At 41.4% G+C, this 25,645-nt stretch overlaps 1 protein-coding gene across 6 annotated transcripts; it reads left to right on the forward strand.

Annotated features, from left to right (window-relative positions):
* The first annotated feature begins 2,369 nt into the window (after positions 1 to 2,369).
* PANX2 (pannexin 2) lies at positions 2,370 to 25,023 on the forward strand. 6 transcript variants are annotated; one of them, XM_062634228.1, is made up of 5 exons: positions 2,726 to 2,864; positions 3,262 to 3,579; positions 19,796 to 21,247; positions 22,256 to 22,329; positions 23,171 to 23,308. In XM_062634228.1, exons 2-4 carry the CDS (start codon positions 3,354 to 3,356, stop codon positions 22,285 to 22,287), a joined length of 1,710 nt encoding a protein of 569 aa, XP_062490212.1. In that variant the 5' UTR covers positions 2,726 to 2,864; positions 3,262 to 3,353; the 3' UTR covers positions 22,288 to 22,329; positions 23,171 to 23,308. The 6 variants fall into 6 exon arrangements, with proteins under 6 accessions (XP_062490208.1, XP_062490207.1, XP_062490212.1 ...); XM_062634223.1 differs by lacking the exon at positions 22,256 to 22,329 and having other exon boundaries at positions 2,639 to 2,776; positions 23,171 to 25,023; XM_062634222.1 differs by lacking the exon at positions 22,256 to 22,329 and having other exon boundaries at positions 23,171 to 25,023.
* The last annotated feature ends 622 nt before the right edge of the window (positions 25,024 to 25,645 follow it).

The following is a 25,645-nucleotide window of genomic DNA, read 5'->3' on the forward strand; positions in this document are numbered from 1 at the left end:
CAGCATACATGCCAGCATGTTATTACTGAGACACTTGGCTACAGTGTTTGTCCGTAAATTATGACAGTAATTTTCCATGTCCCACTCTCTGTCCTACTACAGACTGTTTTGGTCTGACAGCACTGCTCCATCTTGACTGCCTCTTTTGGCTTGCTACAGACATAACATTGCCAAGCAGGATTACAAAATCGATATGATTAAATCAAATAATGGCATTATAATGAAGCAAGCTTCAAAAGAGAAGTATAAATTACTCATGGATATCATTTAATTTAAAAATAGAGTGTCTGATTTATTATTTTTTTTTTATGCCGGTAGGACTTTTTGCACACTAAATGTGGAACTAGATATAATTTAGGGGAAGATGCAACGGATATCTACAAAAGCATATGCATCATGGAAAAGATGGACAGGGATTGATCCAAATACCTACTCATAACTAAAGCACATAAAATTAAATTATGTTTGAAACAAACAGTGTATGGTGGTTTTTATACAACAGATTGCAAGCCTGTGGAATTCCTTAACAAAACAGGCTGTGGAGGCCAGAAATTTGCACAATCCCAACAGGAGAGCAGAAAAAATACTGTGAGAAGAAACCTTTTGGGGGTTATTACACAGTCACAAGCTGAGGAAATTTCCCAAACATAGTTGGAAGCTGGGACAGTGTTAGGGAAAAGGCATCAACAGAGGCTGCCTCATTTTCATACTTCTTTAATTGTCCAGTTATAGCCACACTTGAAGATATAAGGGACTAGAAGGACCCAGGATAGTTGCTCCTATATTCTTAAAGTTTGTAGATGTGTACACCAAGCTTCCTCGGAAATGGTCACTAAAGGCTGGCATTATCTTCTCATGGGAAAACATGAGGAAGCATCCAGACATGGCAAGGGCTTAGGCAGGGGAAGGTAGGAGAAATACCACGGGAAGCCTGCAAAAACAAAAAGCAAGCAGCTTGTTTTGAACTAAGTAACTGGATGGGCAAAAGACAGTATTCAGAAAGGAGAAGACAAAGTAAGGATTAGTAAATTGGTCTTTCAGCAACATTCTCAATGTGCAGGACAAGATTGCCAACGACAGAGAAAAGCGTGGCAAAATGATTATGATGATGTAAGTCTGGGCAAAAGCTGTGCAGATGATCAGTTGTACTGCTAGTCTACTAGCAGTGGACCATTACTGTAGTCCACCTTGCTCAGCATCACCCCTTGCGTAACAGCAGTAACTGGTGCACACGGAGTTTCAGTTGTCTGTTGTTGGAATGGAAAGATTGTGTACTAGTGGCTGATAAAATACAGAGCCACAGACCCTAAGACCCTACAGAGGGTGAGGAGCAAAGGAAAATGAAATGAGTGATGGTGACAGCTTCAGGTTTCATCTCTCCTGCCTTCTCATTCTCAATGCTCTTGAGGAGCAAGTGGCACTGACAGCTTGTGTCTGCTGCCAGGGATCCTCCATAACAGCTGTCACCATCCGGACATCGCTCTTGCCTTGCTCATTACACCCCTGACTGGATGGAAGGACCCCTGCCAAGCGGTATTATTTAAAGCTTGCACCCAACATTTAAACCGGATTAACAAGTAGCACCACCGCATTGTTCACAGCGACTGGAGAAACTTCAAGGCAAAAATGAAAATCTCTGCCTTACTCATGCAGCGCTGCAGATGACAACTGCAAATCTTTGAGAGAAATGTCAGCAACATTGTTTAAGCGTATCTCTGGTTTTCATCTAAGTACTGCTAAATATAAAATCCATAAACAACTTGAGAAGGAGGAACTGTGACCCAGAGCTTTTGTTTGAATACCATGACTGCTAACTATGATGCAGCACTGTCCTCCTTTGGTGCTGTGTGGTCCAGCTTTTACCTAAAGAGTGCTCCATTCCCAGCCTGCTCCAGAGGTGGACAGCAAGGTCTGGTGACCTCTGTGAAGATACAGGCCTGAACCCCATTATGCTGAGGCAAGCTGAAAGCTGTCCTCTGCACTTCTGGCATAAAACTCCTTTGGCTTTTTTATCAGGTGTGGCTAACCCCACATGAGCTTTAATTAGCAAGCATCTGCAAGGGTTTCTCATGGCAGCACCTACATCCTGAGGTGCCCGCAGGTTCCAGACCTTCAGGGCACAACATGCCGGGGTGAAGGTCTACTGTCCCCTCACAACCCACTGCGCTGCGGCAGGCGCCGCCGTACCCGGGCCGGAGCTCCCCGTCCGTGCAGCGGGAGAGGAGGGATAGGAGGGATAGGGGGGAGAGGGGAGAGAGGGGAGGCGGGGCCTGCTCCTGCCGGGGTCCTCCGTACCCGCGGACCACTTGTCCCTCGCCTGCCTCGGCGGCCCTCAAACGGGGACCAACGGGCGCGGCGCGCTGCCGAGCCGCGCTGGCGCATGCGCGCTGCCTCTTGCGGGGAAGCGGCCGCCGCCGCCCGAGGCCGCGGCTGCACCGTGTAGGCTCGTGTGTGTGTGTGCGCCCGTACCGCTGCCGCCTGCTGCGGCTACTCCCGCCTCAGCGGGCTACAGCCGCTCGCTTTAACACCTCACAGGACCTCTCCGTTCCCGCAATTCATTCCGGTGCTCCTCCTCCTCCCCACGGTTGCTGCAAGCCCCTTCTTGAATTGCTCTGCACGTTACTGCCTCTCGGTGCGGGCGGGCATTTCCATGCAAGCGCCACCCGCCCGCGGCAATACCAAGCATCAACACATCACTCGCCTCCCGCTCCGAATTCGGAGCGATTTTGTTACTCGCGGAGGTGCAGGGACCCTTTTTCCGGCAGAGAGGTCCAGTGTAAGTTTACTCGCGGCTTCCGCTGTTATTTACAAGCCATCGGGTTTGCTCACCATCCCCTGGGAACCGCGCGAGCCGAAGCTGACAGGTAAATGCCCTCTTCCTTGTCTGCAGCACTTCAGGAGAGGCAGCTCCAGTCTGCCTTGTTGCATGGCTGCTCCGCCGCCTTTGTACTGCATGAACTGCAGAACGGAGTCAGCGTTTAATGGCAGAGCTGTCACCGTGCAGCTCTTGTTGCCCGCCTCTCGTGACATTTCTCAGCGCGGCTCTGGGGAGAGGGAGGCTGCCTTGCCCTGCACGGCTGCTGGCATTGCGGTTGCCCGGCTGCATCGTTGTGCCGGCCCGTTTGCACCCTTCTCCCTGGGTGAAGGGTTTTCGGGGGTGGCCCGGGGGGCTGCCGTTCCGGGCACGGTGCCGCTGCGGCAAAGGGTCCAGCCGCGCCCCCGCCGTTACCGCTGTCACCGCTGTCGGTGTTCTCTCCGCAGGCCGGCGGGCGCCGCCCGCAACCAGCCCTCCGCAGCGCGACGCCCGTCCCCGGGGAGGCCCGGCGGCGTGAGGCCGCCCGCCGCTGCCGCTTATGCAACACATCATCGATAACCACCCCGACATGGCCACCGCGCTGCTGGCGGGCGAAAAGCTGAAGGAGCTCATCCTGCCGGGGCAGCAGGATGACAAGGCGGGCGCGCTGGCAGCTTTGCTCATCCAGCTGAAGCTGGAGCTGCCCTTCGACCGCGTGGTCACCATCGGCACCGTCCTCATCCCCATCCTCCTCGTCACGCTCGTCTTCACCAAGAACTTCGCCGGTAAGGGCGGTGGGACAGCGGCCGCAGGCGGGGCGGGCAGGGCCGTGCCTCACGGCCGCAGAGCGCGAACACTGGTGCTCGGAGCGCGACTGCCACCCCTCGCCCTGGCAGGCAGGGGCAGCAGCGTCGCGGCGGCAGCCACTCCCTAACGGTCACCCGTGCTGAGGCGGCGGCACCTTGAGGGGCGGGTGAGCGGCTCTCCCCGCCGGTGGGGAGGGGACCCCGCTGTCCCGCTCGGGGCCTGCAGGCAGCAGCGCGCGGAGAGGTGCCTGCTGCTGGCAGGGGGACACGCGGTGCGGTGTTCCACTGCGTGAATTGGATCCGGGAGCAGTCCTGAGCTGGATCCCGGCTGACTTCAAGCACTTGTCCTGACGTTAATTCATGCCTACATCATGACTGTTAAACTGGCCTCCTAGGGAGAGAAAGGCAATGCTTTCGTGGAGAGTGGTACAATGTGTGGAGACATATGCACACTGTGCTTTGCCATGTTGTGGTAGTGGAAATCACTGATGTCTGTTCTTGTTAAGCACATATTATCTTGCATACAGCCAGGTTTGATTGCCTGTCACCATTGGTATGGAGTCCTTGTAGGAAGGTCAAGTTTTGATGAGCCTTGAAGATTACTGACCCAGTGTACTGTTATGACACCTTTCAGGCCATTAGCACGTATGTAAACACTGTTTTATGTTGTGAAATTTAAGCTTGATGAGTGCAGCTGCCAGCATGACTGCTTTTAAGGGCCCCTGAAGCTCCATACTGAAGATCGACATTAAATTATTTGCACTTTCGTACACACTGGCGCTCTGTAGCTTGTAAGGTTAGTGAAAACTGGCTGTATTCAATCAGTATAAACATACCAGAATCAGGTTCTTGCTTTGCACACTGCTTTGGGATTGACTTCCAACACTTAATGTCCTTAATATTTGTTTTCATTATGAGATAAAGTTAAATCACTTAGAAGAATAACTGCTTACAAATGGAGTCTTGAGATTTTCCTTAATTATAGTTAAAGCTTTTTCAGTCTACCTCGGTTTTTAAACTGTTATATAGTTTTTATACATGCTATATTCTGTTACATAGTTTTTATACAGTTATATAGCTCAAGATCTTCAGGCACAGTTAATGGCCATCCATTTTTGAGTGGTCATCTGGAGCTATCTCAGAGAGACCGTATTTTCAGGGCATGCTAAGCTTGCTGAGTATCTGAAAGCTGTATCTTCATAGTGACTGAAAGGCAGGATTCGAGGTCACCACTGAGGAATTCCTCTGTAGAATACAAAAGGTTTGGGATGCCTTCCTCAGTTTGATTTGTAGAGAAGTAAACTTAATGCAAAAGCAATCCTACAGAAGATCACAAGAGCACGTAATTACATATGTGCTTCCATACTGTGTGAGATGTACAGGTTTGAACCTCAGTAGGCCTAAAGATGACCTTGGGTGCAGAAAATGTAATGCCCCTTCCTGTGTGTTCCTTAAATAGTGCATGTTTCCTAGCAGAAGCCCTTTGATGACTCACTGCTTGTGCAGGTAGCCGTAACTTGCTCCATATGAACAAGTCCTCTGGAACTGTAAATTGCGGAGGACGCCTCAAGTCTAAGAGATTCAGATTTATACAAGGTCCACACATGCACATGGAATAGAGGGGGGTCTACTGAATTTGCTTGCATCTGCCTATATTTCTGCAGTTGAATTTATTGTGTGCTGTGGACCACTCTTCTCTAGGATGACAGCAGAATCATTTGTGTCTACCTAGGGACCATGGATGCAGATTGAATCCAGTAATGTATAGAACAGTAACCTGTTGTGTCCTGCCAGGGCAAAGCTTACAAGACAATACAGAAAACACCATATGTCTTTGGAAAAATACGGGATAACAGTTTCCTTTCATATGATGTTATGTGTTTGTTCAGATGGCTAGTTTGTTCAGATGCAGTTAGAAAAATAATATGCGAAAAAAATAATACAGGACAATGTAATAGAAACACTGTTAAGAGTTTGATGAAAATAAATAGATTCTTTTTTTTGGGTGTGGAGTCGAAGAATTCAGGGTTAGTGGATTCAGTTATGTTTTCACAGTGTTCAAGAGCAAAACTTCCATTAATTTAATGTATCCTGAATCAGATGTTACTCTGTTAGCAAAACAATACTTGCTCAGACTTCTTTGCAAAGTCAAGCTTGTCCATAGATATTAACCCTCGTAATAGCAGTAGTCCAGGTGGACACATGCTTACTACTGATTCTGCTGTTTGTGTTATATTTCATCCATGCACTGCCACTTGAAAAACAAGAAATAACATCATTTGCTTGCTTTGGATACTGTCCCTGTGTGCAATTTAAATAATAGGTGTGAAAGTACTAACTTTTGTGACAAAATTGAGTAAGGATCCCGCTGCCCCTTTGGTAGTGAATATCATAGCAGCTTTCCAAACTTTGCTTTGGGCCTTTGTGTGCTTATCTGAAACTTTCCATTATTCCTCATTCTGTTAATGATATGCAGTGCAAAAAGCTGTCATCATGTCACTAAACTGAGAACCACCCCCTTTTCTAGGGTCTGTACCATTTTATTTAATCATTGTTGGTGAAGATCATGGAACAGTAGTGTGTGTACTCCAGACATAAAAGTGTAGTTATCAAAAAAGAAGTGGTTTCTCCAAACCTTTTGCTGAGAATTGGAAGAATCTGCATGATGTGTGCATGGAGGAGATGAGAGCCTCTTATCTCTCTGATCTACCTTTGAGTTTAAGTGTGTGGGATCAAGTGTAGCTTAAAGCGTAGCACTAAGCCTTCTGGAGCCAGAGGTTTGAAGCATGTATGGAGGCAGAGTTCAACCCCACAACACAACACAAAGTGTGTTAATTGTTAAGTAACATCTTATAAATAAACCTTAAATATTATTATGTGTGTAGCATAATATATTCCATACTGTGGTTTGCTTGCAAGTGAAGATAAAGTTACTTAGTTAATTATGTTGGTTTAGTGCCAAGGGCAAAGTTGTTGTTTGGGTTGCTTTTGCTATTCATGTGATTTGTTTGTCCTCCTACTGGACTGATCTTTGCTTTAGTTTCAAAAAATTAAATGACAAATTACTGTTTTGTAGCATACAAGGCAAGATGTAATTGTTTAGCAGGTACTATGCCAATTTTCTGGATAAATCACTTAATGTCTTACAAAAGGCTTTGAATTAGGTATTATGCTTTTCTTCTGTTGCATGTATCATAGAATTGTAGACTGGTTTGGGTTGGAAGGGACCTTAAAGCTCAGCTCATCTAGTTCCAGCCCCCTGCCATGGGCAGGGACACGTCGTGCTAGAGCCAGGTTGCTCCAAGCCCCATCCCACCTGGTTTGAACACTTCCGGGGATGTGGCATCCACAGCTGCTCTGGGCAACCTGTGCCAGTGCCTCAGCATCCTCATAGGGAAGAACGTCTTCCTAATATCTAATCTAAATCTATCCTCTTTCAGTTTAAAAAACGTCGCCCCTTGTCTTATCCCTATAGGCCCTGATGAAAAGTCTCTGTCTTTCTTAAAACCCCCCTTTAAAGACTGAAAGTCTGCTGTAAGGTCTTGCAGAGCTGAGCAGCTCCACCTGTCAGCCTGTCTTCACAGGAGAGGTGCTCCCACCCTCTGATCATCTTTGTGGCCTCCTCTGGACTCACTCGAGCAGAAAGTTGTACTGGGACCCCCAGAGCTGATGCAGTACTTTTTGTGAGACTAGGGAGAGGAGAGGGCCTCTCAGCCTGCTGGCCACACTCCTTGTTACACAGCCCTGGGTACTTAGTGTCCTTCCAGTCTGACTTGATGCAGAAAAATGGGCTGTCATCCTTGGCTTGCTTTTGCCCTATAAATTAATTTAAAATTTTGTTCCCAAACTTCACTAATAGATGGCGGTGCATTTTGAGTGAAATTGAGCTCTCTGCAGAGGGAAGGCATAGGGCACACACATGGCTAGTATGTGTTCCCAAGAGTTAAATTTAGGCTGCAAAGGAGTCAGTGAGAGTTTTATTATTGATTTCAGTGGGAACAGGACTTCACTCTTACGGCCAAAGTATGATGCAGTTCTTGCCCTGGCCCTTCTGCCGAGAAATAAAGCCTTCCTTTGCTCTTCCTAAACTTTCTCTCATAAGAGAAAAGAAAGTCACTCAGCTAACCTTTTAGATTATGATTACCGAGTCTCCCAATTCTCTGATGTTTTTCAAGCAAACCAGTGATGCCAGAAAGAACACCCCTAGAAAGTTAATTAAAATAAACCCATGTGCTATATTTATACTAAGCATAAGATCATCATAAAGTCATTTAGGAGCAATAGTCAGCCATGCCACCAAAGAAAGCCTACATGAGCACCCACAAAAGAAAAATGAATATTGTTTCCCCTTCTAAAACTCCTCATGGACAGACTTCATATAAAACCCAGACATCCTGCAGTTAGGGGCCAGTGTATGTTGACCTTAAGGATAATAAGGAAAGTTTTGGAGACATGTGTCTCTGACCCAGTGAATGGATCTGTGTTTAAGCATAATTGGTTTTCTGGAGTCATAGGGCTCTCAGCACTTGTGAAGATGCCTACAGAAAGCAACACAGGCTAAAGGAAACCTCTCATGTGGCAGTGTATTCGTTAGGAATAACAATGTGTGCAGTTGGGAGTCCCAAGGGAACTTACTTAAGTTTGCTTTGATTTTGTTTGGAAATTGCTACTTTAAATATAGCAATTTTTTTTAATTATTTATTTAAATATGAATACCAGTATATTTGAATTTCTGTCAGAATAGTGACAACCCGCATCACACCCAGTATATTCCTTGACATTTCTAGAGCACTCATGCACATGTATATGCAGTGCTTTGCAAAGGTCCATGCTTGTATTTGACTCATTATAGATTTATTTCCCATACCTGAAGATCCATAAGCCTGTCTTTTCCCTAGCAGCTTGAACACTTTGTTATTCCTGTGCAAACTGGAAGTAAAATGCAACCAGTATGAATGTAGAGTTCAGATTTGGTAGTACAGCACTGTCCCAGTGCAGGAATATATGACTAAACGAGGTACTGGCTGGTGGAGAAGCAAATTGTAAGCCTGGAGGTATAGGTTGTGACTTCTATACTTCCGTTTTAGCTGCATTGGAGCCTGATGAATTGTTCCCTTTTCTATGATAAAGGTTTAGTTGTGTTTTTTTTAGTTATTTATTTTTAAAGAAAGTATTTGAAGTGTTTCCTTGTTGAAGCAGACTAACCTTAGACTAATATTTAGTGAAAAAAATGGTAAACCACCAAACTTTATTTAAATGTTAGTAGGTAAGCCTCCAAGATACATAGTTCTAGTCCAGCTATAGTTCATGCTGGTGTTCAGCAGTTGTTTTTAGTTATGATGTTTCAGTATCTTCTGTCAAGGCATAGTCAGTCTGGTGTGGTATGGATCTGGATAAAAAGGGATTAGTCCTTTAATATACCACCTTTCCATTTCCACTTCTTTATTAAAATGTACAGAATGGGGAGCATTAGACTACAATATTCATTACCAGTTTGAAGTGGGTCTGTTTGATGTTCCGTGTGGTTTTAATTTTTACCTCTGCTCTCCTTGTTTTAACAATGGAACTAGTACACAGAAACCACATCCACAAGTAGGATGCCGCTTGGTCAGCAAGTGCTGTATTCTGTCCTCTGCAACTGGCAGTGATGCTGCTGGCAGTGAGTGGCAACCTTTTGTAGCAAAGCATCTCACGGCATGTGCTGAATTTCTAAGACACTGTTCTACAATAGAGTAGATGAAGAGATACTTGTTTTTTATGAAGTGCTGCTTAGTTTGTTTGTGTTATTTAATGTTTTTATTAAGTAAATGGTTTAAATATTCCAGTTCAGTGTTGTATTGTGTTCAGAAGCAATATCTGTGGGAGGTTCTTTGTGTAAGGGACCAGAGAGTGGTGACCCCCAGAGGAAGATACATTGATGTTTCTGTTTTGTGTTATCTTCAACTTATTGAAATAATTTGATTTCCAAACTTTGAAAAACTTTAGGACTGATGTGGTCTATTACAGGGATTGCTAAGTCTTATCCGTCTTGTTTAGTGCCTCACGCTTTCTATTCACAGCGAATTATTGTTTCCATATTGCAATCCTGTTTGCTTTTCTCTCAGAAGCCGTTAAATACCAATACTTTATTGAAATAAAGCAAAACAATAATCCAGTTGATTTTTATATTTTAGTCAAAAGCTAAGCTTTGGCATCAATTTTCTTGCTATGTTTATAAAACAGTGCCTACAAAATCCCCCCAAATTGCTCATAAATACTGTATTTCTGTCTCCTAGCAGTTACATAGCTCAGCCTCTACCACCCTTCTGCTAGAAAATTCTCATGAGAAAGTAATGGAAGGAGACAGTAAGTTAAGTGACTGAAGGGTCAGTTCAAGTTTTTGTCTTTTATTTTCCGATTTGTAATCATTTGCATAAGTCTTGCTTACTTTACTGTGTAATACAATATATGCTTGAGTTCAGTGTCTTTTTATGCATTTCAGCAAACAGTATGTTTGAAATAGTGTATGTTGAAGATTTCTGTATTACGAGATGGAGTTTTATTTTGTATTGCTGGTCAACTTTCAGAATTTGTGTCTTTGTTTCAAGTTGTGAGCAGGATATTTACATATGTTTACTTAGGTGACATCTGATAGATGGCCTTTGATCTAATTTTCCAGTTTTTCTCTTCAACTGTATTTAAAGCCACATACAGTAAGAAAGTGAAGATTATATTTTTCCAAGTGATTATTGTTAGTGTTAAGAGTACAGGGACAGGTTGTTTTATGTGCATTACGACGCCAGTGCATAAACAGCAGCAAAAAAAGAATGTAAGGAGTGTCTCAGTACCACTTGTATTTAAGTGCTTTCAAATCACATTTTTTTAAAAGGAATGAAATAGTACAGGCAACCAAAGGCTGGCTTCAGTTCAGCTGCTGGCTGTTTGCACTGCCAATGAGGATTTTCCCAAAAGGAGAAGGGCAGTTCACACACAAACACGAGGTGTGCACAACATGTGCGAGCTGGTGCTCACATAACTCACAAAACTCTGAGTTTTGATCATTTAAAGATCTGCATTTACACATCTCAATGTTAAATAAAAAGGTATTCTTGAAGAAATGCATGAGCATTTGTAATCAGTTTATGCATTTCACATATGTAATCAATTCCACTGCAGGCCCTAGCTGCTACAGATGCTTTTCTGCATGAAATCCATTTCTTAAGCTTCACTGACACATATGCATCATTTTTTTTTCATGTGGAACATTGATAACCCTGTAGGCACTGTTAACCCCTTCATCTTCAAGTGTCATGTATGTGAAAAGGTCCAAAATGTGGATGAGATTTAGCTTACCACATGCTTTCAGATAACTTCAACAATTTGAACAGATGGTCAAAAATATTTTTGTCAAGAAGAAGCCTTGTGAATAAATATAAGTAGGGTTGAGACTGTTTTTCAAAGCTACCCTGAAGTATTTGAGGCATTTTTTTTTGTCCCTAAACTAGACAGAAATTATGCATCCATGATCTAGAAGAAATCTCAGCTTGTATTGTTTCTTAGAGCTGTAAAACTCTTCAAGAAGAATCTGCATCACCACAGAGTTCCTTGGGTTCTGCCAGTATTAAAAATGTCTGCAGTGGGCACCTCCAGTAGGTATACACATTTAATTACAAAAGACTATTAATTCTGCAGTAGACTGGCATGGTTCTTGTAGAGGTTCCCTTTGTTTCACGATAGAAGATTTATTCTAAAAAAAAACCAACATTGAAGTCAGTGCAGATATTGATGTCATTGGGGATTTTGTCCCAGGCGTGTACTATACTCTTGCATTTGAACGGGGAAACACAGCAGTTCATTGTGATAGGAAGGTTTGGGTGTTTGTTTGCTTTCCTTTACTGGCACCATGCCTGTTGTGCAGATTCAAAGTTACCAGAGCAGTGATGCAGCCAGGTCCTGGGATGCATATTGGTTTTTGAAGCTTAGAGCTCAGTGACTATTTCTAGAGAATTTTAGTTATATGCTGAAGTAAGTATTTCATCATTTTGAGGTTGATGTATCTTGTCTTGTATGAGATCCATGACCTGTTCAGAAAGGCAGTGGACTGGCCATCTCTGCTTCCTTAATACTATGTTGTTAACATAACATTGTTACCTAATGAGCTAACTGTTGGTGTTTTTCTTCTTTTTTTCTGGATGCTGTGTTTATGCCAAAATATGAGCCATCTTTTTCATTTCTAGTCATTAAGTAACAATGATGCAGTAAGGGCAAACCTGCTGTTTCCTATTGCTTCTGTGTTTGTATTTTGTGCCTGACTCTTGACTTAAGAAGCCACCCTTGTCTATGTATCATCAGCTTCATTAGATTTTCACAATTCATTTCACTTTGGCATCTACATGTTCTTGCAGTTTACTTTAGGTGTTATGTAATCTACGTTATCATCGTGTCTGGGTTCTTGTGCAGTTGCTTTGGGGTTCCATCTCTAGAGGGGAATTTTTGAATTGCCCCAAAGTATTGTTTTGATCTTTGGAAAACATTAAAACTCTTACTTTCACACATTATACCTCCTATGCAGAAAATCTGTGCATCACTAAAATTCCACTCACCTCCTCATGTAAGTGCTAAATTTAGAAGTAAATATTACTCAGATCTCTTTTGTAGAACTGTCTGTGTGGATGAATTTCATTAATTGTATTTTGATGAATACATTCTTTCACATTCAGCTCTAACCTTCCCTCAAATCTTAACATAATACAAAGCAACATTACAATACAGGAACACACCTCTATGTACAAATACAAGCATTGTCATATGTTTTCAGGTGTTTTCTGTGTTCTCACAGAGCTCTCTTGAGCACAGGAAGAAATGCTTCTAATGATGTTCAGCAGTACAGTCACTATAAAATAAGCTTTTTTTTCCAGTGACATTACCACTATACTGCACAGCCATCATCACATGGTGGATGGTAACTCATTATTGAGGAACCATTCCTCTATAGGAGAAGCACCCTAAGGGGTTTCATTTAGGTATTTCTGCGCCTTCTGCATAACAGCTGCCATTTCTGGAATAACTTTTCCAACAGGCTTCAACATATCAGCCATGTAGGAATAGGTATCTTTCTCTCCTGAATAACCTGGGCAGGTGTTACAAGTCTTTAAGCCTCAGATTGCTGGTAAGTGAACTTCAACGTACCAGCCAGTTTTAGAAGAGCAAATGTTTATTACGTACAGGGAATATGGTTCTGTAAATATATATGCACTAAGAAAGTGTGTTATTAATTTACTGATTCTGCATATCCAAAATATATAGTTCAGGCAGTAGACCTGCAAGGAAAATGTCCCAAATTGTAAATACAGGGACACCTGCTGCTGCCCTTACACTGCAGTTACCCCTGTGAGTAACCCATTACCTGTCAGTTTTTAAAACTGCTTATCTACATCTCACCCATTGTGACTAATCCTTGTAGAGGACAGGCCAGTAAAACTTGCTAGCAACAGTGGTTTCCTGACTCATTTCTTCAGGGACTTTCTTTTCAAGATATTTTTCTTAAACAGGACAAGTGGTTTCAGAGAGTGGGCAAAAAAGGCTGTACTTGTTGATCATGGAGAAATTTGTACCTTAGAAAGACTTCATGGGCGTGGAACCTATATTCAGATTTGGAAAGAATATTCCCTAAGAAAGAAGGTAAAAGTATTGTCTTTTTGTTTGGCTAAAGTAATAGTTAGCTTGCTAAGTCTTAGTTTGATGAATGTTTTCTTATTCATATGAATAAACTTGGTGAGTTAAATAGGATTGTATGACACAGTTGATAAACAAAAGTAATTTCAGGAGTCCATCCTCATGCCGTACTAATTTCTAACCTTTAAATACCCTTTAAATGAAGTAGTTGAAGTAAACCAGTTAAATTAAGGGAGGTTTTCCTTTAGCTGTGAATTAGTTTGGGTATTAGCCAGCATTTGTTAAAATCACACTCAAAGCAGAGAGTTACGTATTCCTTGTAGACTGTGTCTGAGATGGAAAACCTTTATACTGTTCAGGTAATATTATAATTCCTTAGACTACATTTTCAACTTCAGTAACATGGATGGTTTTTGTTCTTTTTTTTTTTTCCAGAGAGAAGAGGACCCAGGACATTTATTCTTTTCCTTTAAAAACTGCTGAAATACGACTAAATAAATTATTTCTGATTCTCAAAATAAACAGTTTGATACTTGCTTTCTTGTGAAATCCTTTTAGTAGCCATGATGAATGAGGCATGTCTGATTGCTTACACGTATGTGACACAATGTAAGGAGAGCAGTATTATAAGGACTGCCCTTGTCAAGTACTGGCATTTATTGCTGAATTCAGGGTGTTTGTCATTTATCTTAGCTGATAGAAACTTGTGTTCTGGCATCTGATGGGCAGGGAGATTCAGAGATTCTACCTAAACACTGAATTTCTTCTTAGAGTCAAGTGGAGAGACTGTACAGGGAGTGCTTCAGAGAACTTGGCTGGAATTCCAGCTTTTCTTCCGAGGCAGGTTGGGCACCAGCATGAGGATGATTTAGCAGCCGTCTTCAAGAGGGCTGTAGGCCAATTGGTAGGAGGCACTAGGCCCATGGTGAGTCTGTAATATGTTTAACTCAGTGAGTGTACTTATCAGTGGTGTACTTACCTGACACTTAATTCAGGTCTCCAGCATCAGGGTTTAGGCACTTGCCCAGGAGCTGGGAGATCCAGCCTGCTCAGCAGCATCTAAGCACCACTTCTCCTGCCTGTACCCAATGCAGGGTCACGGTGGTCAGGCTGAATGCTTACTTCTAGATCCTTGCAGATTCTTTTTCACAAGAGGCATACTTACCTTTGTCTGGTGTAGCAGCCACAACAATTCTTTTCTTTTTTCATTTCTTAATTACATTTTCTGAGAAATGGATTCCTTTTTTCTTTTTTTTTTCTGTCAGCTGTTATAAAATTGTTCTGTTCCTTCTGCATTACTGAATTACTGCACTAGAATGCTTAAATCATGCAATTCAGTTGGAAGATTAATAAGGTGTGATTTCTTTTTCCAGAATAAATTCTAAAAGCTGGGTGTCACAGGAGACATAGTTTGTTATCGTGGTTTATATTTTGCTTTGGGTGAATATATTTTATTTCACTGGGAATACGGTAGGTGTGAAAGTCATTTGCCCTTTTATATAGGGATATATACTGTTTATTACTAATATTTTCCTTTCTTACTTGTTAATGTCTACCAACAGCATTATAAAAGTGTTGTTCATATTTATTTAAATAATTTTGCTTATAATAAAATTTTACGAGCTTGCAATTGCTCCCCCTACAGCATCAGTTCTTCAAAGAGAGATGCACATGCCAAATTTTATGCGGCGTGAGTAATCCCATTGCCTTTAAAGAAACTGCCCAATGCATGACATCACTTAAGTCCTTTTAGAAGCAGGTCTAATTTTTGCAGTGTTGAATAGTAAGAGATTGGCATTTTTACCTTTATTTTTGAAGGGGCAAGTGAATGTTTCTGTTGGATGCAATTCACTCACTTTCCCAGGAAGACTTGTTAAAACTCTACTTTGCAAAGATAATGGAGTGATACATATCTACAGCTTCACCATGTATTCTTAACAGTCTCATTTCTGTGTACTGAACACCAGCTCCCTTTTTCTTTTTCAAAGATTTTTTTTATATATAGATAGGCAAAACACACACACCTCCTTGGTGAACTGTGCTGATGATACCTCTTCCTTCGACTGAGATGAAATACTGAGGCCTGAGCTCTAGCCACTTGGGTTTCAATGATAGCCTTCTAGCCATACTTTACCTAATGTGTTCGTAGTGCAGCTGGCCATTGCATTTGGTTTTGGAGATGGCTGTTTCTCAATAGTGTAAAAAAATCACACTTGTATGAATCAGCCATTCTTGCTAGACACAACCTAAAGAAAAGTTCACCCTGAAGACAATCAAGCATTGGAGCATGTTGCACAGCTTGTATAATCCCCATATTTGGAGGTTTTCAGACTGACAAAGCCCTAATAAGCTGGTCTGAACATAGTCTTGGCCCTGCTTTGAGCAGGATGTGTGAACCAGTAACTTCTGAGGTTCCTTCGAGTGTTTCCATGAGTCTGTACTGGGGATAACTTCAGGGAATGGCCTAGAACAGCAGTTACCATGTTTTTCCATTGGTAACTCCATTTCCAGATCTGAGATTCACTTTTGCAGTGGGAAAGTTCACAGGGGTTCCAGCCCCAAGCCTCAGCTCTGCAGCCCCTTGCTTGAGGAATTTCAGAACTTAGCAGTGTTGTATCTCATGGTTGAAGTTAAGCAAGAGATTTTTTTACTTAATGTATTTTCATGCCTAGTACTTGCAGCCTGAGAAATCGTTTTCAGTTCAGGGCCTCTTGAAGAGAGCAAGGTGAATGGATACTGAAGTATATAGAGATTGTGGAACCACTGAAAGAAGGTGGCTGACCTTGGATTGGGAACAGGAGTGGGAGCCTGTGCCTGGAGAAAGCCCACAAGCATTTCTTGGAGCCTTTGCTAAAAGGCAGCAGCCTCTGCAGCTTCTAGCTTCCATGCTTTGCCTTCATTCCTTCATTCCATACTACTTGGATTCTTTCTGAAGTTTTTTCAGCACAGTCCCTTCCTTTCTCTTTCTCTTTACCTTGGCTATCATCTCACAACCACGCACTCTCTTTAATTCCCCTAAAGTATGCCTTTTATACCACAGTACCTCCTGCAAGTAATTTTTCTCCATTTAGGTAGTGCTTAAACTGATGGGATGAGATGGTACAGAATGGAGCATGTGAAAAAACTTAGCTGCCAAGGGATTTTAATTTTTCAAGTGACATAACACAATCAATTATATTGTAATTCAACTAAGTAATTCTGTGTTGATTACTTCATCTTCTTTGAATGTCAAAAAAATTCAATGAGATCTCTCTCATACCTTACCTATGAGAATAGTTTTGTGGACTTCTAGAAGCTACTTATATGCATAGGTGAGCAGGATAAAATGTATTTATGTACAGCTGTTGAAAACATCTAATGCAGTGCTCCTGTGATCATCTAACAGTATTAAAAAAGGGGAAGCTAAGCTTCTTAGTATGCATCTTTATATTCAAGTCAGTATAAGATAAAGTATATTTCATAGCATAATGTATATAAGTAAAATATAACTTTATTAACATCAAGGGGTTTTTCCAATGTAGTAATTATTTCTGCACAGCATTAGCATGGAGTACTTAGTCTATTCAAAATTATGCAAAAAAAAACATTTCCTGTCTTCTCCATGGTCTGGACCATTTCCTAGATGCATGAGCTTCCTAAAGCTGATGCTATGCTTTGTGAGTCAAGTCGTATGCTGAGAAGCTTAAGCTAAATCCCCTGTAGGAATAACTTTACCAACATTAGTGGCATACACTGAACATGAGTATGGCTCAAACATATTAGAAAATACCTTTTGCATAAAACTGCATTGTAACTCCATGCCCACACTTCAATCAGTTATCAGAAGTCCCACTGACTTCACCGAGGATTGAGTTTCATCTGAAAGGTCTTGGGGTTTACATCGCATATCATGAAAATCATGTCAATTTAATAAATATGCAAAGAAAATACTAGACTAGCACCAAGAATGTAACATTGAATAAGAACGGGACACGATGTTCATCTATTCCAATAAATTAGAGATCTCTCACAATTTACCAAACAATGGGAACAGATAAAAATGTTTAAGAGAGGAAAAGCAAATAAATTCCTGCAAAATTTCAGCTGCTTTCTCTACTTGGCTGGGCAGCCTCATTTTTGAACTAGCCTCTAATGAAGTTGTTCAGTCCAAACTCAAGCTGCAAAGCTCTTCAGTCTTTTTTCCCTGAAGCAGTGGCAATGGATAAGAGTCTCCAAGTGATCTGTCTAACAGGAATGTAAATCTTAAGGCACTTTGGTTTGCTTCCTTTTTTAATTTATATATATATTTGATTGCTGTTATATATGTGCAATTTTGGCAGGAGTCACCTTAGCTTTCAGGTCGCAGTGAAAAGAACTGAAGAGAACTATTCACACTTCATTCGGTAGTAGCAACTGATACCTGAATCCAAAAATAATCCTTATGGATTAATTGTATGAATACTTGTTGCTGTCTTCCAGGTATTCATGATGGTGTGAACTAGGAGAAAGGAGCCCATGTATGTCACAGGAAACTAGGTTTCATATTGGCAGGTTCTACTGAATTTAGGGGCACCTGATTCAAATTATTTCTGCTTCTGAGAAACTTGCCACTATTTGCCTTCCCCCCCCCCCCCCCCCCCCGGGATCATTTTCACATAGGAATCTACTTTGTATCCTGGGGAATCATACAGTAGCTTTTTGATAGTAGGAGTTGAATTTTTCGTATGTATCCTTTCATGGATCTGGTCAGGAGGGCATGTAATTAGCAAACCCAAGAGTCAGTGAGCATTTATGTTGTAACACATGGCTGTAAATGCACAGAAATAACCTAAATGGGAAACTTTAACACTAGAGTGCTTTAAGCTCTCTTCTGAGATTGGAGTTAGATCATTCTAAAATAGTCATGAAAAGTGATTTTAAAGAAATTGCAGGGCTGACTCACCGCACATGCTGTCTTGGGTAGTATCATCTGTTCTATCAACTCTGCTTAAATTGGTTGTATTTTTAGAAAAGAATCCTCACTGAATCACTTTCAATAAAAAGAAAAAAGTGCAGTCCTCAGCGTGTGGATCTCTGCAGGTCACAGAAGAGATTTACACTTCAACATTTTACCAAAGAATTAGGAAATGTTTTTCATTTCCTTGCATTAGAGAAGTAGTTGATCAAGTAAGGAGTCCTCTGTTAAGCCAAAAGGACTGGGCGGTTTTGCATGCCTGTTAACTTTTAATACTTTATTTATTGTTATCAAACAACATAATATTTTATTACTTCATGGTTTGTGTTATTAAGAAAATAGTACCACAACTCTGTTCTTGATGTATTTTGAGCTGTTCTTGATCTTGGTCCGAACTGTAGAACTGGAGCAAAGTTAGCATTCTCGACCAGTTTTCAATTCAAGAGAACATGCATTTTAGGAAGTTTTTTTAAGGTATACCAGAACACTGTAAAATATAATCCCTTTGTTCTACATGCCAAAACTTGAAAATACTCTTTCTCTTTGAAGAGGGTGATTTGATAATGGTCGTTGTTCTTTGGGCAATTAATATTGTTCTAGCTTTCACAAGTTTTTCTGTCTTAATTTCTTATATTGCTAGAAAAATGTAATTGTATTAGAACATAATTTATCTACTGGGTCAAGACAAAAGCCCGTTTAGACCACTATCCTGCTTCTGAAGATGGCAAAAAGCAAATGATTAGAAAGGAGTGTTAAAATAGACATGCATATGGTGTTACTTCCTTTGATAAACCCTTCCACCCTCCAGCAGCTCTAGGCTGAGAGAAATATTGCATCACTATCTGCGTATTTAATAATCCTTGCTGTGCTTTCTATTCTATTTGTCTGGTTGCTTTCTTGATCCACAGTATTTGTTTCTTCCATAATACTGTATGATGGCAAGTTCCACCATTTAACTGCGCACTGTGTAAAAAAACCAATGTTTCAAATGGAGAAACAAATTTTCATAGTGATAAATACAGTTAACATTCCAGATTCTGTCCTGATCAGTCACACTTGAATTCAAGAGTGGTAGCTGGAAAGGATACAGTTGACTAAATGCTTTCATATCTTAAAGTTTCATTTTTTTCTACCATATGCAATGAGTAGACTTTGTTAGTGAGGATTAAAAACATTGCCTTCAGCTACATCTAACTTTTTTTCTATTTAGAAGAATATTTAGCTGGGATGAACCTTAAATTTCACCTGAATCTTTCAGCATTTGCACATAATATCCTCAGCTACTCTGTAGTGGATATCGGTTCTTCAGCTTCACATAGTTCGGGTCACGGTTGCTTAGGATATTGTTCTCAGAGACGTAATTAAACCAGAATATGTATTTCTTGCTGACATTTATAGCTCAGGTTCATCCTAAAATTACCAGGTAAATAGTTTTGCCTGGGGGTTTGTGAAGACATGTGCAGGCTGAGCTAACTAATAGGTGTGGAGGACTTATCAGTCATGTAAAGATGCAGTAAAATAAAATTGATGTAATTCAAAATGTTTATTTTTCCAGAGCTCCTTTTGTAGGTTAAATGCACAGCAGTGACTTTTCTCTCTGTTATACAGAGGAGCCAATATACTGTTATACACCACACAACTTCACCCGCGATCAAGCCTTGTATGCCAGAGGATATTGTTGGACAGAATTAAAAGATGCCTTGCCAGGAGTTGATGCCAGCCACTGGCCCTCCTTGTTTGAGCATAAGTTCCTACCTTATGCACTGCTGGCTTTTGCTGGGATAATGTACATTCCAGCTCTGGGCTGGGAATTTCTGGCCTCTACCCGACTGACTTCAGAGCTTAATTTTTTGCTTCAGGAGATTGATAACTGCTACCACCGTGCAGCTGAAGGGCGGGCACCAAAAATAGAGAAACAGATTCAGTCCAAAGGTCCAGGGATCACCGAGAGAGAGAAGAGGGAAATCATTGAGAACGCAGAGAAGGAAAAAAGCCCTGAACAGAACTTGTTTGAGAAATACCTGGAAAGAAGAGGACGAAGCAACTTCCTGGCTAAGCTTTATCTTGCGAGACATTTGTTCATCATCTTCTTAAGTATCATACCAATTACATATTTATCCACCTACTATGCTACACAGAAGCAAAATGAATTTACATGTGCACTAGGAGAGCCTCCAGATAAAACAAGCAGCTCCAAATTGCACATCAGAGTGAACTGCAAACTGCCATCTGTCCAGCTCCAGCGAATTATTGCTGGTGTAGATATCGTTCTCCTCTGCTTCATGAACTTGATAATCCTTATCAACTTAATTCACCTCTTCATATTTCGCAAGTCTAACTTCATATTTGATAAACTGAACAAAGTTGGAATAAAGACCAAGAAACAGTGGCAGAAGTCCCAGTTTTGTGATATCAATATTTTGGCCATGTTTTGCAATGAAAATCGGGACCACATAAAATCATTGAACCGTCTGGATTTTATTACAAATGAAAGTGATCTGATGTATGACAATGTGGTACGCCAGCTGCTTGCAGCCTTGGCCCAGTCCAATCATGATGCCACCCCAACCATGCGTGATTCAGGGATCCAAACAATAGACCCAAGCATTGATCCAGCAGACATTGATGCTAACGAGCAGCTCATCATTAAGAGGCCAAGGAAGAAGATGAAATGGATCCCAACTACCAATCCTCTTCCTCAGCCATTCAAGGAACAATTAGCCATTATGAAAATTGAAAACCATAAACCTGAAAAACCGAAGCCTGTGCGGAGAAAAACAGCAACAGACAGCCTTATAGCTCCTTTGTTAGAGTCTGCTGCAAAAACCTCACAGCAATCATCCACTCATAAAACTGAGCCTAATGCCATGCCAAGCACAAGCAGTGAAAAAAAACACACACGGCACTTTTCCTTGGATGTTCATCCATATATACTCAGTAGCAAAAAAAACAAGCCAGAGATTCAAGCCATCCCCTCAATGCCTACATCCAAAAGCCAAGAGAGTGGATTTTTAAACCAGGAAGAAAATGTCGTAGTACACGTTACCTCCTCTCTCAAAGGTACAGTATGCTGTAATGCCCGTACCACCTCCATAGACCATAGTTTGCATAGTGATCTTCAGGAACTCAAAGCTTATCTGAACTGTTTGAACTATCTTGCTAGATTTTTGGATAGCTAATAATATTAGGGCTTGCAGGCCTTAGAACTAGAGGTTTTCTCTCTTTAACACCTATATGGAGGATAAGGATTATTAGGGTAGAGCTGTAAACAGCAGGTAATTTTTCAAATGTAAGCAGATTCTCACAATGTGGTCATGCCTTGCCAAGGAAAGGAGGAGAGTTTGGCCTCCATGATGCCCTTCCTGCTCCACCGGCACCTGGCATGTTTCAAACATGCCTTATTTTCCAAGTTGTGTGGAAACTGCCATGGTAGATGACCAGTACTCTGACCAGTAATAGTCACTTAGGAGTGTGTGAGGAACTGTGCTGATGGCAGTTAAAGCTGCCTGTAAAAAAAAAAAATCTCTTTAACTACCAATTCCTAGGGGTTGGCATACGTTTGTCACCTGGGAAATCACAACTCAGCTCATTGTTACTGTTCTTCACACAAGAGATGTTTTAAATTGCCCTTTGTCTTATGTGGACCAGAGGATGAATGGTCTGAAGTGTGGATGCTGGTCAGGGATTCAGGAATTCTACCATTCCCTTCCCATAAGGTCTCACAGGAGATGCTATTTGTATGCCTCAGTTTCCTTGGTATGTCTTGAAAATCCTGCCCCTTTCTTACCATAAAGGAGTGTTTCAAATATACCAGTAATTGTTAGACACTTGAGTGATGAGGAAAGCCATGTGAGCGTTAAGAAAAGCGATAGACCAGTAGATAAACTGATAGGTAGATAGATAGATAGATAGATAGATAGATAGATAGATAGATAGATAGATAGATAGACAGATAGATAGATATCGTCTTATTTTTGCAAGCTACTGACATAAGAAAAAGCATTATGCAGTTGAAGTTACAGAAGGACTTGTATGTACTTAAAGCAATGGCTCTCATCTCATTACAAGCTAAGACCTCCCTCTGGGCTCCGACAGACTGACAGCTACCGTCACCCCACTGCCCAGCAAAGAAGTGATTTGAGGTATAAAAGTTTCTGTCACTTCCAAATCCCTATGCTCCTTAGAGCCCTCCAACTCCCCAATGTGCATGTGAGCTATTCTACAGCATTCCTTATCCAGTCACCTGCTCTGATTACAACTCCTCAAAACTACTGGGGTTTTCTGGACTCAATTACTTTCATCTAAATTAGTGCTTGAATATTTTAAGGGCAAAATATAATTACTGTAGTTTTGGGGCTCTGTTACTCCCCATTCCCATTAAAAGTTTTCAGCTTTGCTTTTGAGTTAGACCCACATTGCAGTCCATCAGGTAAGGCAGACTCATAATTTCTGGAAAGAGACATCAGTTAATGCCAAATTACAAAGTTCTTTCTAAAGACAAGTGGCTTACAGTGTGTAACCACTAGTTTTTCCCATTGAAAAGATCAGTGGTTTTGTATTCTATCTTGTGGATTTCAACAGTGATAAAATTTATCAAAACATTAAACCATAACATTTATAATCTGAAACACCTGCCAGACTGTAGAGGAGAATAAAAGATACTTTTCAGTTGTTTTTTGTTCATTTTATGAAAATACCATTCACATAAGGAAGCATGAGCATGCGTAAAAAAGAGCGAGATTTACAAAACCCATTTGTTGTTTGTCCTATTTCCTGGAGCTTCCAACCCCATTGTTTTGACTCAGTCTTGTCGGATTTCTCAAAGGGTCCCAGAAACATTAATTTGTGGGTCCACTCCTGCTCCCACTGAAATCAGTGGCAAAACTGCCAAAGACTTTACTGGTTCAGAACACTCCTCTCTTACGGACCGGAAGGGTGAAAGAGATGACCTGTCTTTTAACTGCCTGTTTTGTTTTCTTTTAGACACCCCTCATCCTGCAAAAGAGATCCTATACTCATCTGAAACATGCAGAACTGTGCCTGCTGCTGGGGCTTTTGTCCACAATCATATAGCCACCACCGCTGCTGCATCGACTATGACTTTGAACCAAGTCAAGGCAGAGCCAACTCCTGCACTGAACTGCAACCCAGCCCACCCTTTGCTGCACATCAACACGCTGTACGAGGATCATGAGGAGGAAGTTTCAAACATAATAGACAATGGTATTCACTCACCAACTGACACCGGGGAAATTCTCTCCATCCCTACCCCAAAGCAGATAAGATTGGCAACATTTGATGAACCAATGGCAATTGTGAGCTCCGTGGAGTACTGAGGACCACGGGCTGCACAGCTCTGCCCTCAGTACCAGGGCCAAGACAACTGCAGTGTGGACCATGGTCCCCCAAGGATGCAATTCACTGCATGAGCATGGAGAGTTTTCACACAGACTGTAGCTTTTGGTAATAACACCAGAAGGTTTTTCAGGTTCACATCATGAGCACTGTCAGTCATTTGCAAAATAGGATAAAGAAAATCTGGTGGAAATAGACCTTTAACACCAAGATAACTGTTAGCTCTAAACTATAGCTTCCTGATTTAAATGGAGTTTAGCACAATTTATGAACATTAAGAGTCTGATGGAATACTACAGTAATTTTAGTGAGTGTTTAAATTCTTTGTTTTCAGAATCATTGACTAAAGTTAAAACTTGGAGGTGAGGTTATACTGTTTTAATGGCAGCAATTAAATATGAGGTTTTTTTCTAAGCAGAGAGGATTTTCCTTTCGATTCAGGATTATGAAATGTTATATGCAAGCAAAATTTTTGTTTCTTTCTTTAGCTCACTGCTGTTGGGCTTGATGGAGACCTAGCTGAAAGGGCCTTACTACCACCAGCATTTAAGTGCAAACAGATTGATACACTCGATCTCTTGCATGTATAAATGAAAATACCTGAGGTGTGCCCTGCCCTTTACCTAGCTTATATGTTTGATGGAAGATGATGAAATGAAGAGTTTATTTTTTTAAATATATTTTACCATAGGAAGAATTACTTTAGTAACTTTTCAAACCAGGTGTTCATTTTAACAAAATACTTAGAAGCAAATTATTGTAGCTGCTTATTTTTTCATAGTCTATGAACCAGGTTAGAAACTTTCATGGGTGCTTCACTGATACGAAAAAAACATGACAAAAGGCTGTATTTTGTAAGGAAAGGTCATTACAAAATATCTTACAAAATATGAAACCAGCAAGACTGTTTTCAAATAACACACATTTAAAGAAGTGTATGAATTCAGATCTGCAGACTTGGCTAGTCCTTGATTCAGCAAACACTTAAGGCCATGGATGGAAGTGAAACAACTCATCCATCTAAAGCTAAGCACACACTGAAATGTCTTTGCTGGATCTGGGCTCTAGTGCAGGCAGACAATAACCCTGCAGTATGTGCTATTACTCTGATTCAATATTTGCGGTCCTTGGCTCAAAGCACATCTTCATGCCCATCTTCCTATAACTACGGTATGTGTGATTTAATAGAAAACTCTAGGATAACTAAAACATCTATTAAAAGTGCATCATGCAATAATCGTTCTCAGCAAAATTATAGTGAAACAAAAAGTGACTGTGTTAAAATAATATTCCTAGCTGCATTCAGAATTATGGACTATGTGTGTTTGCTTCAAAATTATGTATAATGGTAGAAAAAAATATGCAGCACAAATAAGGGACTGAAACCTTGAATTTATTTTTAATTTATTACCTCAGACATGGATATATTATACCAATATTTAATGAAAATAGCACTGAAAATAAATACCTGTTATTCTGAATAGTTTAATGTGTACTACTTCCTAGCTCAGTTATGTGCAAGTGGGATTTTACTATAAGCAGTAGGTGGGATAGGTAAAGCCTCCGTTCCCCCCTGCATTACTTCACTTATTCCCACTCTTTTTGGCCTGAACAGCCAAATACCACAAAGGCAGCAAGCCAGAGGACATGTACTATAGCTGGGGTGGGGCACCAGGGACAGCTGAAGGACCTGGTTATAACAGGTTGCTGAGGTCTTAGTGCAGGATGGCATGGAGCTGATGGAGGACATGGAGCTTGATCCACAGCAGCTGGGCGATGATGGCTGAACAGCTCCTGCTGGTTTGTCTCCTTCCTGCTCTGGGGACATCAGTGTCCCCCCACAGCCTGCAGCAGAGCTGTCTGTATGAGGCAGGATGCAATGAGCAAAGATCTGAACAGTTCATGCTCTGCCTGTGGCTTCAGGGCCATAGGTTGGTCACCCCTCTGCTAACCCCCCTGAGCACAAGCTGCAGGGTGTCTGTCACCACTGCCTGCGTGACTGACAAACTGTGGTGGCTTTAAATAACAGCTCTGCGTCTGTGTAGCCAGGGCCTCATTCTGCCCCAGGCACAGGAGGAAGCCTTCTGCAGTGAGCAGCCTGGG

Source organism: Pezoporus occidentalis, unplaced genomic scaffold (genome assembly GCF_034315485.1).
Source record: "Pezoporus occidentalis ecotype Australia unplaced genomic scaffold, CSIRO_AGI_Poc_V1 ctg42, whole genome shotgun sequence".
Classification (NCBI taxonomy): Eukaryota; Metazoa; Chordata; class Aves; order Psittaciformes; family Psittacidae; genus Pezoporus; species Pezoporus occidentalis.

Bases quoted from the DNA above. Each gene is read 5' to 3' on its own strand.
- PANX2 (XM_062634223.1), top strand. From the start codon at position 3,354: ATGCAACACATCATCGATAACCACCCCGACATGGCCACCGCGCTGCTG. The intron at 3,580-19,795 runs GTAAGGGCGGTG...TCTGTTATACAG, and splicing joins CTTCACCAAGAACTTCGCCG to AGGAGCCAATATACTGTTAT. The intron at 21,248-23,170 runs GTACAGTATGCT...GTTTTCTTTTAG, and splicing joins CGTTACCTCCTCTCTCAAAG to ACACCCCTCATCCTGCAAAA.